The sequence below is a fragment of the Rhodnius prolixus genome, unplaced genomic scaffold, assembly GCF_049639745.1.
Source record: "Rhodnius prolixus isolate KJV_2025 unplaced genomic scaffold, Rpr scaffold_4, whole genome shotgun sequence".
In the NCBI taxonomy this organism is placed as follows: Eukaryota; Metazoa; Arthropoda; class Insecta; order Hemiptera; family Reduviidae; genus Rhodnius; species Rhodnius prolixus.
The window spans coordinates 37,725,185-37,743,126 of NW_027411614.1; the positions used below are offsets into that span (position 1 = coordinate 37,725,185).

The window sequence follows — 17,942 nt, forward strand, 5'->3', positions numbered from 1 at the left end:
ATAGTTAAATTATAAATGTTATGAATGAGTTACAACATTTTCTTTTCTTTAATTGCGATAAACGAAGGAATAGTAAGAAACTGTGAGCTAGTTTGGCGATGATAAGGGTGTTTTCAACAACCTTCATGTATAAATAGGACAATAGTAAATGTTAAAAATTGGGTAGACCTTTTTCTTTTATTTCATTGCAAGTATCGAAGGAAATGTTAGAAACATTGAACTAGTATGGCGTGAATAAGGGTGTTTTCCGTTACATACTTGGAAATATTGGATGTTAAGAAAAAAAGATAATCTTTACTACATTTATGTTCAAATTTCCTGTTTTCCACATTTAACATTCTACCTTAAAGACAGGACTAGGTTTTACATAGTAGGTTGGCTAGTTTTGAAATGGAAATGAATCATGTAATTTCAATGATAAAAGTTCCACCATCTAAGTCAAAGAAAAGTAAAAAAGAAAATCTGTTCAGTAACATTTCCTCAGAAATTATATTCTTTAAACTAGGATTAATGGTAATACATTTCCTTTTAAATGTACAACTATTGTGAGAATTAGAGTTTCTTCTTCTTAAACGGCGCAACAACTCATGAAGAGTCTTGGCCTCCTCAAGACGTGCCTGCCAGGGTCTCTTTCCTGCGCAGCCGCCCTCCAGTTGCGGAATCCAAGCATTGCCAAAGCATCCTTTGCCACACAATCCTGCCATCACGTTCTTGGTCTGCCTACCCTCCTGGGACCTTATTCGATGCGCTCCATATTTTTTTGGTGTATTTCTTCATCCCCCATCCATGCCACGTGCCACGCCCATCGCAGTCTTCCGAGTTTTATAATTTTGGCAATATCCGGTTCCTTGAACAAAGCATTTACCTCCCGGTTTTTTCGAGAATTAGAGTTTAGTGGGTGATTGTTAAATTATTATTTTTTGTACTTTGCATTGCACTATTTAATTTTTAGTAAACAAAACTATGAGTTTTAATTTGTTTCTTAATTACTTTAATGAAGTAAAATCGCTAAAATCTAGTTTTTCTTTTGTCTCTGCTTCGGCCATGAGTCCTTATTTTTTGTATTGTCTTTGCTTTCTTAATATTTTGTATTGTTCAAATCTTTTTCAAGTTATTATAACTTTTGTAATAAAAAACTGAAACATAACTGTTCATTCATTGCCAAAGAAAAATCACTTTTTTGCGTAATTATTTAATTTCATATAATTGAATACAGATATAAAATTGTACAAAGTTATTGAAATTAAGTTTTCCTTCTTTTTCTACATTTATAAATACGAGCACAAGTATTTTGTTCTCTTAGAGGAATGGGACTAGCCACTTCTTTGGGGATCTTGGCGACCTTGCGGGTGCCCTAATCTTAAAACACAAACATTTGTACTCTCACTAGATCAGCAGGCAAACTCGACCTCATCTCATTCACTCTTCCTTGCGCATACCAGCTTATAAGCGCCTAGATTAACACTAAACTAACACGCGTTAGGAAGCTACAGCGTATCTTTAAATTGGCAGTGGATTTGGCTTTTAGCCTCTTTTTTTGTTTTGTAACCTTTAATCTTGGATCCCTAAAAACTATATTTGTGTTGTAAAATATCACAAACACGCACATCCATCTCCGTTTTTGCGTTACCCAGGTTCCACTGTGAAAAAACTGGAATAAAGAGGAATTGTGGTTTTCACAACAAACACAAAAAGTAGAGAAACAAGTGACGTTTACTTATATATTTAAATCAATCAGAGGTACTTTTTTTGGTTTGAATCTCACATTAAAACAATAATTTTAAGTAATGACATATTTTTATTTTGACAAAAATATAGTTTTATCAATAATATTAATGCGATCGAACTAAGTTTTAGTTTTTACACTTTTTTTTTTTTTTAATAAAATGCCATTACAAATAGATAATTTATTTATTTTTATTTTTTACAAGTGTACTTCGAATAGACTTATTCAAATTCACGAAATAAAATTGAGATATGTTGTAAGAGTGATCTTTTTATAGTTATAATTTAATAAAAATGAAGTAAAAATATTTAGAAATGTTCTTTAATATTTTATTATAAAAAAAACTGTTTTATCTGATATTCATTTATCAACAAATATTATTTGTAATATAAAATCGTACTATATTTTAACATTATTTCAATCACATATTAAAAAATGTTCTTTAACAAGCAAATAAAATTTATCTTTCCCTTACAACACGTCTCTCATTAAACTTTTTTTTGTTCAAAGATAAAAATGTTTTATAATAATAATAATAATTATATTTTCAATTATTAAACCGCCTTTGGATACTGAACAAGAAACAGTACTTGGCAGTGACACTTTATACATTATTATGTATACATATAAAATTAATGATACATAATTTTATTTATACATACATACATGATGTTGTGCATATATATAAAAATATTGCAACAAGCAATATAAGAACTAGAGATCACAGTCTACAATCTGAATAATACAGGATCTGAGAATTTATAAATTCACAGTGCCATATTTCGGCCTTCGATGGAAATAGCTACCGCTCGTTTAGCTTGCTTCACTCTTTTACTGTCTATGAAGTTCTTTAAATGTCTTTCAAAACGGTTCATTTGTTTTTTGGTAGTCTGAAATCAAATGATCATTAACTTAGCTTAAAAAAATTATGCTTTTTGTTTTGTTGATTTATTAATTTACATTAATTGCAGGGGCATATTAAGGTGTTAAAGAGTAAAAAAAAAACCAGTATTTTCTTAAGGTTATATTTTTTTTTATACTTCCAGAAATTTTTCATCATTAAAGAAATGAAAGAAGTACTTCATCCAGGTTTTTCAACAAGGAACAATTTATAGGGTTTTCTTTCGTCTTATCTTTAGTAATTGAACCCTCATAATATTAGGACTATTTCTTTTTGGATTAATAGTTAAGTAAGCACAGAATCAAAACAGGGTACGTTTGTACTTTTTTTTTTTAAATCCATCGTAATTTCAAAAATATTCTTTATAAAAATTCGAAATGTAGACTTACACGAGACATATCTACATCAGTCTTCCATTTCGGTCTTACTATGTAATCTTTATTTGAAGGAACTGGAACTCTTGCTCTACCAACCCAACCTTTATCACCTGGTCTTAATGCACTGAAAAATAAAAAATCAAAATTAATTAACTTTGCTTCTGTTTTAAGTCAAGCGTGAAGAGGCGTGACACTAACGGGCCTTCTGAAGTAAGTGCTTTATTGATATCATTTTTGCCTCGAGCTGAACTTGATGCTTCATCTTCGGACGTTCTTCTTTTTTTTGGCATCTGTTCAAGATCACGAGCTTCTCTTTCTTCTTTGCTAAGGGCTAGAAGGAATAGCCAAAGTTATAGTTCGTTTGGGATAGTTTATTATTTATAACTTAAGTGATAAGTCAAAGATTTTAAATGATACCTTTGAAGTCAACTGAGAGGTTAAAAATAGGACGAGCCCATTCGTTTATGAGTCTGCCAGCTAAATCTTTGTTTTCTTTTGTCTCTTTCGGATGTTTATACAAATACATCACCGCCTTTCCAATTCCTGAATGTTTTAGCGTTGATTGTTCGATTGGTGGAAACTATGATGGACAAACGCGTATTGTAAGGGTACAGGAACAAATAAAAATTTATTCTAATTCTTTTTTTAATTATTTACCTGCTTCAATAATCTAAGTATAGATTCTCTGATGCGCAATGCTGGTAAACTGCGATCTGGCATTGGGGCTAGCCATTCGGTTAAAACTGCAAGTACATTATGTTCAATAAAAGCCAATTGTAAGTCATGTTTCTTCAATTGTGACAATGCTTTAGGCAGCATTGCGACCTTATTCGTGGCCGGTTTGGACATTTGATTCAACTGACGGTCTAACTGTAAAGAGAAAATGATTAAATGCAATATTTCTCATCGATATACACAACAAAGATAAGGGAATAAAGCGTTCTGAGGGTTTGTGAACACTTTCTTACCTCTGCAGCATGTTTCATGTCTGAAATCAGTTGAGCAATTATATCATCATTATCATTAATTATATCAATATCTTTTCTTTTCCTTCTCTTTGACTGTTCTTCTTTTTTCTTCATCAACATCAAATCAAAATCAGATAAGCCAGAGAATTTGCTGTAACGTATCAATAATATATGATTTAATCCTAAGTTCCTAAGCATAATTTAAAAATAAATAAGAAAAACTTTAATACAAGAGCGTTCTTCCTCAAAATGTTTTATTATAATATAACTGCAAAGGCGCCACGATAGCCGAGCTGTTAGATCGGTGAGTCCGCTAAGCTATGATATAAATGTTAATGGGTTTGATTCATGGACTTGGATGTGGAATAATTTAAAGATTTGTGTGAAATATAAGTAAAGTATGTTAGCTACCCCAATCAGCTACACCGGTCCCAAGCCCTGTTGACAAAAAAGAGGATAGAAAAGTGGAAAAGGATAGAGGGATGAAGGAGGCAGTCCCTCCATAGCGCAAGAAGACTGCGTTCCTATTCACATCTCCGACTATTTATCGATTAAAAGAAACGATAAGAAGTAAGCTGTCTTGTTTTGGCTACGATCTGGCGAGAACACGGATCCACTAAATATGCAACATGGAACATAAAGGGATTAGCCGAAAAGAATATGAAAATGGTTGGGATGCTTAAGAAGGCTTCAGTGCAGATAGTAAGGGCCACGAAATAAAGTAGAATAGGAATGCAAAGAAACAAACAACGAAACATACTAATTCATTCAGGGTTACCTGTGAATGAGATAGCTGTAATTGGAGTGGCAAATTATGTAGTGGGCCAGCTGAAGCGAGATGTGTGAAAAGCGAGGCAGATGTAAGAGAAAAGGGTTGTGGACCGAGCCTGTAGAAGAGGAAGGTCAGACACATTTATTAAAGAATAAATGAAGGTAACGTATAATGAAATGATGGAAGGAGTACTTTCAGGAATTATTGAAAGGTGGATGAAAATGCAGAAGACAAAAAGCAAAGGGAAGAGGATGAAATCATGGGAACGCAACAAGGAGAGGTTGAAAGGAAATGTGGGAAAGTCAGCAGGCCATGATGAATAGCACCCGAAATGCTTAAATATATGAATAATGTTGAAAGAAGCGTTAAAAATAAATGTCCAAAAACCTCATCAAAATAGAAAATGCAGCTAAATTCTACCACGCGATTTCGAAATAAAAAACTTCTACTTCAAAAAGTGAAACAAATTAATTTCATAGAATTAAGTTGACCAATTAGTGCATTTATTTGTTAGCATAACTCCATTAAGAGTAACTAGCAGTAGCATCAGTGAAATGTGCGAAGTAACCTATTTTATAGCCTAACTCATATCATGAGATTGCCGCCCAACACTGCTACTTCTGCGAAGTAGTTTAGCAATATATTCTAATCCCCAAATTTATTTCATATAGGAGTTTAATCAACAAATGCCCTAAAAAAAATGCCCAAAATCAAAGAACAGTTTTTTGTTTTTTTTTAACCTTGAAAAACTATTAAACAATTCATTCCGCAGTGAGATTCACATTCCAGAATATTGAAACGATTAGTACTAAATGGTACTCAGAAGATCTTTCTAAATTCTAGGTTGTTAATTGTTTGTCAGGTTTAAAACATTATAGAAAAATCTTTGGATGGAACTTGAAAAGTAATTGGATGTACTGTCGTAAATATAATTTTTTAATGTACCATAAAGAGTAAAAAGTATTTCTAATTAAAAAGTCTTCAGCTATTCCTAAAGTTGGGGGAAAAATCTGATCTTATTTAGATAAAAAATAAGAACAAGTTCCAGAGTGGATTGAAATTTATTTTTTATAACTTGTAATATTAAGTAAAGTTTGTTTTCGAGAAGCATTGTACTTATTAATGGCGAGCCAAGCAGATGGTAAGTAATGTAATTCAAAGAAAGGTATAAAGGAATCGCCTGCAAGTAATTTAATGTAATAAAAACATACTCATCATCCTCATTTCTAGGCCTTTCATTGTCCGAGTCATCAGAAATCTGTGGAAGTACTTCCGGATTTTCTGGTTCTTCATCATCTTTGTTTTCACCGTCTTCTTCTTTCTCTTCATTTTGATTTTTTTCGTCATCAGCCTGTTCACCTTCATCTTCTTCATCCTCATCGTCTCCATCCAAAATTTTTTCACGTTTCTTTTTCTATTAAACATAAAACCAGTGTAATTAAGCAGAAAAATCTTGAAGACGCTTACATTTAACAGAAAGATTTTGGGCAATCATTTACACGAGAAATTTAAACTTACTGGAGGCTCTTCACCATTAGATTTCCCACTTTCCTCATCATCTGAATCAGCAACATGTTTTCTTTTAACTTTTTTTCTACTGATTTCTTCTTCACTATCACTTTCACTACCGGGACGAATGTCCTTTTCTGGTACAACTGAAAATTAGTTTTTAATTTGTCCTGATCTACAATTAAAACAGGAAATTAAACAGTATAAGTTAAAGTACCTACCCTTCTTTTGTCTAGAAGATTGAATTTCCGAGTCATCAGAATCAACAACAGAATTCCTTTCTTCTATTTCACCAAATTCTAAAAAAAATATTGAGGACTTCAGCTATATATTTACCAAATGCAACCTCAATTTAATCCATCACCAATTTACAATTATTAGTTAAAAGAGTTCAGTCTCAGTTGAAAGAGAAAACAAATTGTGGACTTTTTTTCTTCTTTCTTAAAACATTATTCAGATTATCTGCCACAAGAAATAACCAGATTACAAAGTGATGCCCTCAAAATGAATATTAAGGTTGTGGAGAGTATATATGTAAAATATTGACGTAAAAACTCAAAATCTGAAATTAACAACAACAGATTTCTCTTGCGACAAAGAAAGAGAAAATAATAAAAATATTTCAGCCAGTTCTAAAACGGTTCACCGTTCAGTATTCTAATGTACATTTTTATGGAAGCAAATAAGCATAAGGCGCTTTAACGAGATTTAAGATAAAAATGAATTAAAATTTTATAGATCCCAAGTCATAATACAGATTTAAAAAAATAAGAAACCATTTTTGGTTAAAAAGAAGAAAAAGCTCAAAAATAAACAATTTGCAACACAAATGATTTCTCTTTGCATTGGCAACTTGGCGTTAAATCTAGATTTATTTACTTTTACCATTTGTATTAATTAACTAATTCATTTATGATTTTGGTACACCAATCTACCTTATATTATTTAATAATGAATAATATATCATACCATCATCTGTACCATCTTTGGACGGTGAACGTGAACGTGATGAAGCTGCAGATCCAGTCCTAGAACCTTTTCTAGAACGTGAGGGTTTCGTAGAACCTGATCTAGAACGAGATCCTTTCCTAGAACCGGATTTAGAGCGTGATCTTGATTTTTTTAAGCTCGATATCCGATCAGAAGGGGACTTTGATTTAGAATTCCTTCGCGAGGGAGATTTAGATCGTAATCTCGATGGTCCTGAAGATAATGAACGTGATCGAGATCTGGATCCTTGTCTTGATCCTGATCTTGATCTTGAACCTTTCCTACCTCTTGATCCTGATCTGGATCTTGAACCTTTCCTACCTCTTGATCCCGATCTGGATCTTGAACCTTTCCTACCTCTTGATCCCGATCTGGATCTTGAACCTTTCCTACCTCTTGATCCCGATCTGGATCGTGAACCTTTCCTACCTCTCGATCCCGATCTGGATCTTGAACTTTTCCTACATCTTGATCCTGATCTGGATCTGGATCCTTTCGATGAACCAGATCTTGATCTTGCTTTAACAGATGCTTCAGCTGAGTTGGACGGCGATGTTAACCCTTTCGGAGATCTAGAAACAGATTTTACACGTGATTTTGAGACTTCTATTGACTCAGATCTAGATCTTGAGCGCGTCGGAGAGTTTGATCGGGAGTGAGATCCCTCTCTAGATTCAGCATTAGAATGCGGTTTCGATCCTTCTCTTGAGCGTGACAATGAACGAGATTTTCTCGAGCCTGATCGAGATCTTGATCGAGAGGGGGATCTAGATTTTGAAACTCTAGGAGATCCCGATCTTGACTTAGAATTTCTTTGTGATACAATTTTTGAGGGAGAACCTGATCTTGAACGAGACCTCGACTGTTTTATAAGAATTTCATTAGGCGATTTGGATCTAGAATGTTTAGATTCCGCTGATCCAGATCTTGATCTGGATACCCTACTTCCAACCTCTTTAGCTGGAGATGTGAAACCCCTACTCGAGGGTGAAGCAGAATTTGATCTGGACCTTATTTTATTAGCTGGAATCGGCGAATTTCGTGCTTCAGATGATCCAGAACGTGACCGAGATCCTTTTCGTGAACCCTGATTGGACGGTGACCTGGAGCCATGTTTTGATCCTCTTAATGACGGCGATTTAGATGCAGATCTATTAGAACCTGAGCCAGAACGTGACCTAGATCCTTTTCTAGACAAAGATTTTGATCGAGATCTAGATCTGGAATTTCTAGGTGAGCCAGATTCTGAACGCATTTCAACTCTTGTATATGAATTGGACCGCGATCTTGACCCGCGCGATTTTGGTGAATCCGGCGGAGGGGAAGGTGATCTAGATGCTCTTTCCGATCCAGATTCCGATCTTCCATCCTCTTCTGGGGTTGGCGATCGGGAATGAGATCCCGATTTTGATCTAGAACGAGAATGCGATCTTGATCTAACTTCTGATTCTGCGATAGATTTAGAACCCTCTACTGAAGCCGGGCTTTCATGATTAGAATTCATCTCAACTGAAGTAGATCTGGAACGAGATCTTCTTGCTGCATCATGTTCTGATCTGATAGGCGATTTCTCAAAAGAATCTGCTTGACTACCACCTGAATCTGTGTCAATTTCCCTTTCTTCTTCCAAGCTATTTGACAAGATATCATCTGCAAACATTATAGTCTTTCTATATAAATTTGGTTGAGATCAAATACTAATAAAAATCCTAACAAAAAAATGTTTTTCGGAATATTAAATATAGCTGTTTTTCGACTTACAAAGTAAAAAGCAATATTGAGAAAGAAAGAAAACAATTTCATTCTCAATCCAAACGAAAGATTCCTTGCTGAATGTAGTGTTAATTGTGTCACTGAAGAAAATACAAAGAGGCGCACAAATTACTGTCATAAACAAATTTCTGATCGGTTAATAGTTGTATCGTCAGGTTCTTATCTTTTTCTTCCGAAAATAAAAAGCATAATCAATATGCTTAGAATAGATTAATAGATAACTTGTTTGGAAGCCCTTATGTGCAACTGTTGTGTTATTATGATGGTAAGAATTTGTTCAAAAAATTTAAAATATTATGAAAAGAGGCAAATGAATTTTTTTTTAAATTTATTTTTGTAAAAAGGTTAATTGTAGAAAAACTGCTCAACAATATTAATAATAATTCCGTGAATATAATAGATCTTATTTAAAAAAACAGTAGATAATATGATAGTTGATTATTATTTTGACATCGAGCATGAAGTTGCCTGCTTGATTTAATTTCGATGAGGATTTTATCAGCGACGGATTTTTTCGAGACCAACTTCTTTATCGGATATTTACGTTTCGGGCACTATTAATGCCCTTCATCAAAAGCTTATTTAGTGGTGGGTATATGTGTTCTTTAATGAACAGGCTGAATGACGACACACTAACCAGTTTAATTTTGAAATAGATTAGTAAAATAAATTAATAATAAAATTGCACGTAACATACTATTCAATCAAGTCAATCAAATCATATTAACGTGAATTAATTTTATATTAAGCTTTTAATTTGTCATACAACCAATAATAATAAATAAATAAATATGTTTGTCCTTTTATTTAAAAAGGTTTAGTTAAACTGCAATACACTGATCTATTAAGTACTTCTTAATAAATTTATTATTTTACTTTGAATAACAATTTATTATTTTGGGATTAATAAATTTCGATTGTTAGACTTGAACTAGCAATACATTCAAAACAGAGGAAATTCTTTTTTTTAATGTTTAAATCAACAAATATATTTTGTGCCAACAAGTTCACTGCTATAAAAAAAAAAAAAAAATCTAATATAAAATCTATAAAAATCCCAAATTTTACCTTTATCAACTTCCATTATGTGAATTATTTAGACTGATCTACACGCCGAAGTTAAAATTCTTCCTTAACTGCAATTTCTGCAAGAGATGAATGTACTACGCTTCAATTAAACATGGTTAATTTACTCCTGAAGACCTTTAAAAATTGGTTACAGCTTACTCAGATACAAAGTACTAACGCCACTATACCATAGGAATACAACCACAACCACAGTACAATCAACGGAGGTAACTTTGTGGTTTTCTTAAGCAAGGAGTGACGAAAAGGAGTACTAGGTTAGCTGTGATGCAACAGCAGTTTCCAAAATTGAATTCACACCAATTTGATGAAAGTATTTAATAGTAATTATTTTTTTATATTCTTTTTGCAAACCGTTGTAATGACTTAAGATTTAAGTTCAGTATCGGAAAGTCAGCTGGTAAAAAGCTGTGGTCATGTTTCTATGGGCTCGCTTCTCTAGAGTTTGTGGTTTCCGTTATTTTTTCTTTTAAATCAGTAAATTATTTCATGTTTTTATTATTTAACTTTTTTCTGAATAATTCAATCTGTGATACTTTTAATAGCTTTTGCTTTTATGTAATAAATTGTTTAAATAAAAAAAAAAATCAACGTCCCGAATGTGTAATGATAAGGAAATAACGTTTTATCAGTTAATGAACAAAATAAAATCTTTAGGTGTGCCTAATATAAAATTATGTGACTTTTGTGATTCCTTCTCTTCTAGTTTCTTCTCCTTTAGGTGTAAATTATGTCTGTGTTATCAGAACGTGGTATTGTGAGGTGGAAAGAGTGGATACCTCTTGTTACCCAGCAGGTACGCTGATTCAGTAGAACTTTTTTCATCTATTGTTGTGCTTAATTTAATTTGTGTTTTAATAATTTATAGCAAAGACTCCGGAATTTAATACAAATTATTGCCTATAATATCCAAGTACCTGAAGAAGTTATTGCAAGTAAAACCATAGATACAAAATTGTCTTATTACTATACTTTGCACTTGACTACAATGTCTTCCCCACTTTACATAAGCGAGAAATTGGAAAGTGAAAATCCTAAATGGTCGGAAATAGAAATAGAATCAGCAAACGGAGCAGCAAATGGTTTGTTCCCACTTTTCCCTAACAATTTATTCCATTTTGTCTAATAACTTATTCCATTTTCTTTTGGCAATTAGTTTTCTAGAAAATAAGCTTTTTTGTTCTTAATTGAATAATTTTTTGAAATAATTATGTATTATTTTAGGAGTTGTAATAAGGCTCTGGATGCACGGTTTAGGTTCTGATAGAGTCATAACTTCATGGGGACTGTATTTCAGTGGACTCGTCTACATTGGAACCCGCCTAGTCGGAACAGACTTATCCGTACTTGGACCAAACACTTTCGTTTTTCATATGCATGGTGGTTATTTTACTGGACAGCATTGCTTCTTGGATGGAAATCCAGTAGTAACGCCAAGAACATTAACAATTCAGTTAGATGCTAGTCAAGTAAAACCAAGCTATTCCGTTGGATTATTATGCAGACTACATTCGCTGCAACAAACTGTAAGAAAGAGAAGTGCCGCAGCAACTGTGCTCAAGGAGCAAATTATGGCTGGGTGTCTTGATAACCAACACTTTTCTGGTACCGCCACAAATAAGGGTAAAAGAGTTTATAAAAAATATATAATTTCTCTTAACTTTTTTTTTCATTTGCATGAGAACCTAATTCATTTAGGCAGAAAATAATCCTTTTAATAACAACATTCTGATATAATGTTATATTAATTAACAAAAATAACAAAGAGATCGCTTATTTATTGAGGAGTGATTGTTGATTGCAAATAATGTTGAAGGTAGGGAAAGCCTGGCCCTGCGGAGATTAATGAGTAAGCCTGCTCAAGTTCGCCCACAGCCTAAAGAGATTTTAGAAGTTCGTAAAGAAATTGAATTATTGAAATTTAGGTTGCAGCTATTAAGTCAAGAGAAAGAGCGATGTGAACAAACCGTGCAACAACTTTTCAAAAAAAAGGACCAGCTTTCTAATGAAAATAAAGAAATAAGTAAGTATCCTTTTTAGCATTTGCAAATGCCAACTTTGCCATACTTCAATTGTGTGACAGAAATGGATAACACTTTAAAACTTTCAAATTAAAATTAAAATAATTGAACTTTACATCGTTTGTTTACGTTTACTTGTTCTAAAATTTGTTTTTCAGGTACTAATTTGATTGAAAAGTATTGTACTTTGAATAAAGAAATAGAAAACTGTAAGGAATTTAAAAGACAACTGATAGAGGTAAAAAGCCAGTTGTCTCATACAACTGCTCTTTTAGATGTGCGCAGAAAAGAACTAATGTCAGAATTATCTATAATTTATCCAATCAAGCAGGTATGTAGGATACAGATGTTAGGATTATAAATAAATAAGCGAATCAAGTAAAAGCGTATTTTAAAATACAGTTGGGTCTGCAGTGCCAGATAATATCGTTTAATTTATATGCAATACTCTTATCATAGACTGTACTTCTGTAGTGTGGGACAGAAGCTTTACAAGAAGTTACATTCTCTTCATAATTTATCAGATCAATGAATGAATTTACACAGTTACAGCATCTATGATGCTGTAACAGTATAAATAGAAACTTTAATAAGTCTTGTGACACTATTTAATTTTGTTTCCTTCTCTGTTTGGTTTTTTCTCGCCTCTGTTTGCTGGTTATAAATACATGTTTGTGTACATTTTATACTGTGGAATTAGAATAAACGTTAAAATCTCATAACGGACCTATTTATATTCTTTCTGACTATATAAAAACATTGCTGTTAATTAATTGCAACTATAACGATTATTTGCAGAAAGCAGATGGACAGTATACCATAAGAGGGGTTCATCTTCCCGATTCTGAAGATTTTAATGGTAAAGATGAGTTAATGATCTCTGTAGCATTAGGGTTTGTTGCTCATCTTGTTCAGATGATGGCTTATTTTTTAAATGTTCCAACAAGATATCCTGTTTGTCACTTTGGTTCAAGAAGTAAAATTATTGATCACATCATTGATACCATTCCAGATAAAGATAGAGAGTAAGTAAATTTGCTTAAGTTTATATTCCCTGGCCACCCACCTTCTGTCCCAACCAAAATATATTTTTTAATTTTTAGATTTCCACTTTATTCGAAAGGCAAAGAAAAATTACCTTTTGATTATGGTGTTTACTTGTTAAACAAAAATATTGCCCAATTAAGATGGTGTTGTGGCCTTACAACGGAGGATTTACGTCAAACTCTCCAGAATCTTGCAGCATTAATGACACTTGATCGAAAATCACATCAGTAAGTTTAAATTGCTTTTATGTATTATTATTATTCAAACAATTAACCTATAAGTGATGGGGGTTCAGAGGCACAGAAAGAGGGATTGAGAACTTCCGTGTTCAGAACTGTTTTCACTTTTAATTCCATATTTGAAGTGATTTCTTTTGATGCAATAGCTCAACTTTATACTTGGTTCTGTAAAAGTAATTGCGATCTACCATGGAAATTTTGAGTGCCAATAAGTATTGTTGTCACTAAACTGTATATACAATGCAGTGATATTTACAATGCGTGTGACCTATGGTTTGCCATGTAAGTTAGTGTTGTCTAATTGTTTACTGGACACTTCGCATAATCCTTACAGACCTTGAAAACGCTGTAAGTTTATTAACCATTCTGGAAAGTTAAGGTTTTATTTTTATAATTAATAAAAATGAGGGGTGGAAATATTAACTTACTACAGTTCACTAAATTCTAGCCTGTAAATTTTCTTTAAACTCGTAATTCGAAACATATTCAATTGTTACTCACATTATACAGTTTTTAAAACAGTTCATTTCATTGAATGACACTCTAGGAGGAAGTCCAACTAACCCAATCCCTTCAAGGAATTACTTTAATAAATTTCTCTACATAAATTATCCAAACGAATGCTAGATATAAGTATATGAAATATGATTTTAGAGAAAATCGTAGAAAGCATTTTCGATAAAATTTCAAAAAATTGAAAAATCCATTCAGTAAAATATATTTCTAGTTACGGAATTTTATTTGCTAAGTTACACGAGATCAAATCTAAAATTTCAGCTTCTTGTTATTTTTCGTTTCTGATATTTTGTTTACTTTTCTGGATTTGTTTTATCGAAACATCTTGCTCGAAACATGTCTTTGCCTTTTTTTTTTCTTGTCTTTTGGAACTATTTCTTGCAATTTAATCATTGATCTATATCTCTAAAAAAGTGCGCTGAAGGGAAATTACAGTAAGTCCCTTCAATATTTTTTTTTGAAAGGTTTAATTAAACTACCCCCTTGATTTAATTATTCAGAAATTGATTAAACAAATTCTACATGGTAAATTGTTTATAATATTTATAACAGATCATCTAGAGAATGGCAGCGAATTCGTAGAGGTCATGGAGCAGAAGATGAAGGCGACTATTCCAGACGAAGGACGCAAATGTGTAGATCGTTAGACTACGGACTGGATAAGTGTACAATAACACCTTCTCGTCACACAGATTCTGATCCACAAGATTATCTTCAAAATAGAGATAGTTTTCTACCATTAAGTATTGATCATCAAAATTATCCTTCAATTTCTCCTACACCGTCACCTCAGCTAGAGAAAGAAGAGCAAGAATTACCAAATTGGAACCTTGCTACTTTAAAGTCTGAATCATTATCTCAGACTAATTGTACTCTCATAATACCTAGTCCCGCTAATTGCGAGACCGGCCCCTGCCTAAAAGAAGATACATGAAAGTGATTGATTAATTTTTTAAAAAGTTAAGATATTATTTGCCTTGTTTTTTTAAGTCCGCTTTAATCATAATAGTGAGCAAAATGCAGACTGATGTTGAAATATAATCTATAAAAGTATAACATACCTCTTAATACTACTACGAAATTTCTTATTATACTTTAAGTACGTATCCTTAAAATCAATTAAAGACCCATATAATTTTTAATTGTCTCAGTTCATTCATTCAAACTCAAAAAACAATTAGTGTTCTCTTAGTGATTATTTACTACTGTTGACCAAATTCGTTTTTACCGAATAATTAAATCATTTTTCTTTGAAATCGTTTGAAATGGTATCAATTTATCAATTTATTTTGCAGTTAATTATTTTTTCGAGTACATTAATGTATAACATTTGCGAATGTTAGAGAGGTCTTCAAAATCGACCACTTTCTTTTGGCTATAATCTTGTTTAGTCAAACCAAAAAGTGCGTGCGTGCCCCTTTGCACTTATCGCTGATTCTCATAACTTAAACAAAAACGTTTTTAGACGTTTATTAATTTCATTTAAATGAAGTGATTTTCTTCTAGTACGTTTTTTCATGTTTGCAGTGTGAAGATGTAGCAGTTATTCGTATTCATGAATCACAGAAAATTCCTGCTGCTTTGAACACTCTTTCACGGCTTCCGTTCTATTCATTCATTCATTCATTCATTTCAAAATAGTTAGTATTCATAATCCGACTTAAAGCCTTTGAATACTTATAAGTGTTTACTTGCTCTAAAATAACTTTTACTGCTATGAGTTGCTGAGAAGAATGCTTCCAAGTGAATCTACTTTGTGACTACAACTGCAGTCTTTCTTTGGATCAGCTGAAACATTTAAAGGAGATGGTGTAAAAGTGAAAGTTTGTAGTAAATAGTTTTGAGATTTGTTGATTTCTGCCCGAGTGAAATTTTGTGAAAGCCTTTTTCTCTCTCTGAAGTTTTCTTGACAAAACATAGAACTTTTTTTTTCAACTTCTGGGTTTGTGATTTCAATTTGTTAATTTTAATTTCAATTCGCAAATTTTCATTACTTTTTACTAATGTTTTTATCTGTAACATATAGAAAACTTTCTAATTCATTATTTTTGCCACCGATAATTTATCATTTATTCATTAACTATCTAAACATAATATTGATGAACATATGCAAAAAATTTATTTAAATCATGTCAAAGAGAAGAGTAGGAACATCTAGTTAAATACCCGTTACCCAAAAAAAGAGGTAATAAGGAATATAACTTAGTTTTCATCATTATTTAAGTTTGAAAGTTATCGCAACTGGGGGATACTCTTTGATTATCGAGAAAGTTCAGTTGGTTTGCTTTTATATCTTTATACTGAAAAAGACAAATATGCAACGAAGGGATATAATACGAAAAGATATATATATATTAACGAATCAAATGAATCTAACACTATATTCGAACTTAACACATAAGTTTTCATTACATTCCTTATTTACTTATAGAGGTATATTTGTAAATATATACGAGTATCTGACTATAATTGTATTTACCTTCTGTATATAAACATATGTGTATTAAATAGTAAGTTACATTTTCTACATTAATAAACAAAATAATTCAAGAGCTGTGTAACATAAATTTGTAAATACATTCATAAACAAAGAACAAAGTTGATTTCTGATTTATATACCTGCGAACACACACAACAAACGTGCTGAAAGCCCATCGCAATTTTATAACAAAAAGTTAGGGTTTAGTCATATCAATATACATATGTGCTGCAGCAAAACGCATTATAAAAAGATTATGCTATTTATTTTTACATGTAGTGACGTTTGTTCACTGAATTTTTGACAAAACACTTCATTGGCTCTGACGTATTGTCTTCTTCATGTTAAATTCAATTGAATCAAACAGAATCAAATCAAATATTGCAGTATTTGAATTAAGTATGTAACAAAGTCTTAGCTGTTTTTATTTCATTGAGTGAAGTGTTTTTACAAAACTTAGTATTGATACTGTACTTTAGTAAAAAAAGTTACCGGACATTCATTTTTCAGTATACAACAATCTTACTTGAGTTTTAGCCATACGAGTTGATTGTAAATTGTAATACGAGAAATATGTAATATGAGCGAATTAAATTGTGAAATTCAAGCGATATCAGCTTTAGCTCGAATTATTTGTAAACTGGACAATGTTTTGTCATTTTAAGCTATGTAGTACTTCTTAAAATAATTCAGGAAGGGAGATGAGAAAGTGGAGCAAGGTCGGGGCGCCCACTGGTCAAACTGGTAATGTAAGAGAAACTGTAGATGCTCGAAGAAGCACGTAGAGTCAGGATAGATCTGATTTATATGTATATCATATTTAATGCAAGACATGGGAACTTTAAGAAAGCATTTATGGAAGAGCGATTATAAAGAACTAGGTCGTTAACAAAAAGGAGACGACTTCTTTAAAAAAAAATAGTATCTTCGCTGGACATTTTCCACTCAGTCTAAGTTGCTAATTTAAAAGAAATGGACTAGGCATGACTTCTAGCAAAACTACCTTTACGAATTGTAGTTAAAGATTCTCCGAACTCTCTGCTTTGCAGTTTGACTGAAATGATAGGAGAGCATTTAAGTCGCTGGCCAATTTATATACATATTTGTTTTTATCTATTGATCGATTTCGGAACCATTACAGAGGTTGATTTATCAGTTTGGAGTACAGGATTGGGCTTCATTGTGATACACTGCGTTTGCAGAAACTTCAGACTTTGATTATTAAGAACTGCGGATCCCACTAAATAGACAATTTATGATTGGTGTTAGAAGTCAATTGACTACTCGGCGTTATTTTTTAAAAAAAAAAACTACCGTATCCAACGCCCGCTCGTGGAAACTAAATGAAAGTAACAATTATGTGAAATAATACGTTGAAAAATGTAAAATCTAAATCTTAGACAAGAACTAGCTGGTCTGCAATTTATGTTTTTGACCCTCCTAATCAAAAGTATCAGTTACAGCACATAATTGCAATTATTTTTTAGTAATTTTTCTTTAAAGAGTTGGTATGTTGAAATGGTTTGAATTTTGTTAAA

At 32.2% G+C, this 17,942-nt stretch overlaps 2 protein-coding genes across 6 annotated transcripts; one reads left to right on the forward strand and one right to left on the reverse strand.

Annotated features, from left to right (window-relative positions):
* Positions 1-1,695: 1,695 nt before the first annotated feature.
* LOC141455618 (uncharacterized) lies at positions 1,696-10,226 on the reverse strand. Its single transcript, XM_074130801.1, has 11 exons — positions 10,085-10,226; positions 7,223-8,893; positions 6,475-6,552; positions 6,263-6,399; positions 5,956-6,158; positions 3,973-4,123; positions 3,662-3,874; positions 3,422-3,584; positions 3,203-3,335; positions 3,017-3,128; positions 1,696-2,616 (listed from the first exon to the last, which is right to left on the reverse strand). Exons 1-11 carry the CDS (start codon positions 10,098-10,100, stop codon positions 2,494-2,496), a joined length of 3,000 nt encoding a protein of 999 aa, XP_073986902.1. The 5' UTR covers positions 10,101-10,226; the 3' UTR covers positions 1,696-2,493.
* Positions 10,227-10,286: 60 nt separating this feature from the next.
* Uvrag (UV-resistance associated gene) lies at positions 10,287-16,523 on the forward strand. Of its 5 annotated transcripts, XR_012459359.1 has the most exons (10): positions 10,289-10,415; positions 10,849-10,898; positions 10,971-11,184; positions 11,327-11,725; positions 11,919-12,125; positions 12,282-12,454; positions 12,922-13,148; positions 13,227-13,397; positions 14,478-15,565; positions 15,647-16,523. XR_012459359.1 is itself a non-coding variant. In XM_074130812.1 (9 exons), exons 2-9 carry the CDS (start codon positions 10,833-10,835, stop codon positions 14,857-14,859), a joined length of 1,839 nt encoding a protein of 612 aa, XP_073986913.1. In that variant the 5' UTR covers positions 10,287-10,425; positions 10,824-10,832; the 3' UTR covers positions 14,860-16,523. The 5 variants fall into 5 exon arrangements, 4 of the variants coding, with proteins under 4 accessions (XP_073986913.1, XP_073986914.1, XP_073986912.1 ...); XM_074130812.1 differs by having other exon boundaries at positions 10,287-10,425; positions 10,824-10,898; positions 14,478-16,523; XM_074130813.1 differs by having other exon boundaries at positions 10,824-10,898; positions 14,478-16,523.
* Positions 16,524-17,942: the final 1,419 nt, after the last annotated feature.

Excerpts from the sequence above, each read along its gene's own strand:
- LOC141455618 (XM_074130801.1), bottom strand. Across the intron at positions 6,159-6,262 it reads CTAATGGTGAAGAGCCTCCA|AAAAAGAAACGTGAAAAAAT; the intron begins GTAAGTTTAAAT and ends TATGTTTAATAG. Across the intron at positions 3,875-3,972 it reads ACATGAAACATGCTGCAGAG|TTAGACCGTCAGTTGAATCA; the intron begins GTAAGAAAGTGT and ends TTCTCTTTACAG.
- Uvrag (XM_074130811.1), top strand. The coding sequence starts at position 10,370 with ATGCAACAGCAGTTTCCAAAATTGAATTCACACCAATTTGATGAAA. Across the intron at positions 11,726-11,918 it reads TGGTACCGCCACAAATAAGG|GTAGGGAAAGCCTGGCCCTG; the intron begins GTAAAAGAGTTT and ends ATAATGTTGAAG. Across the intron at positions 13,149-13,226 it reads ATTCCAGATAAAGATAGAGA|ATTTCCACTTTATTCGAAAG; the intron begins GTAAGTAAATTT and ends TTTAATTTTTAG.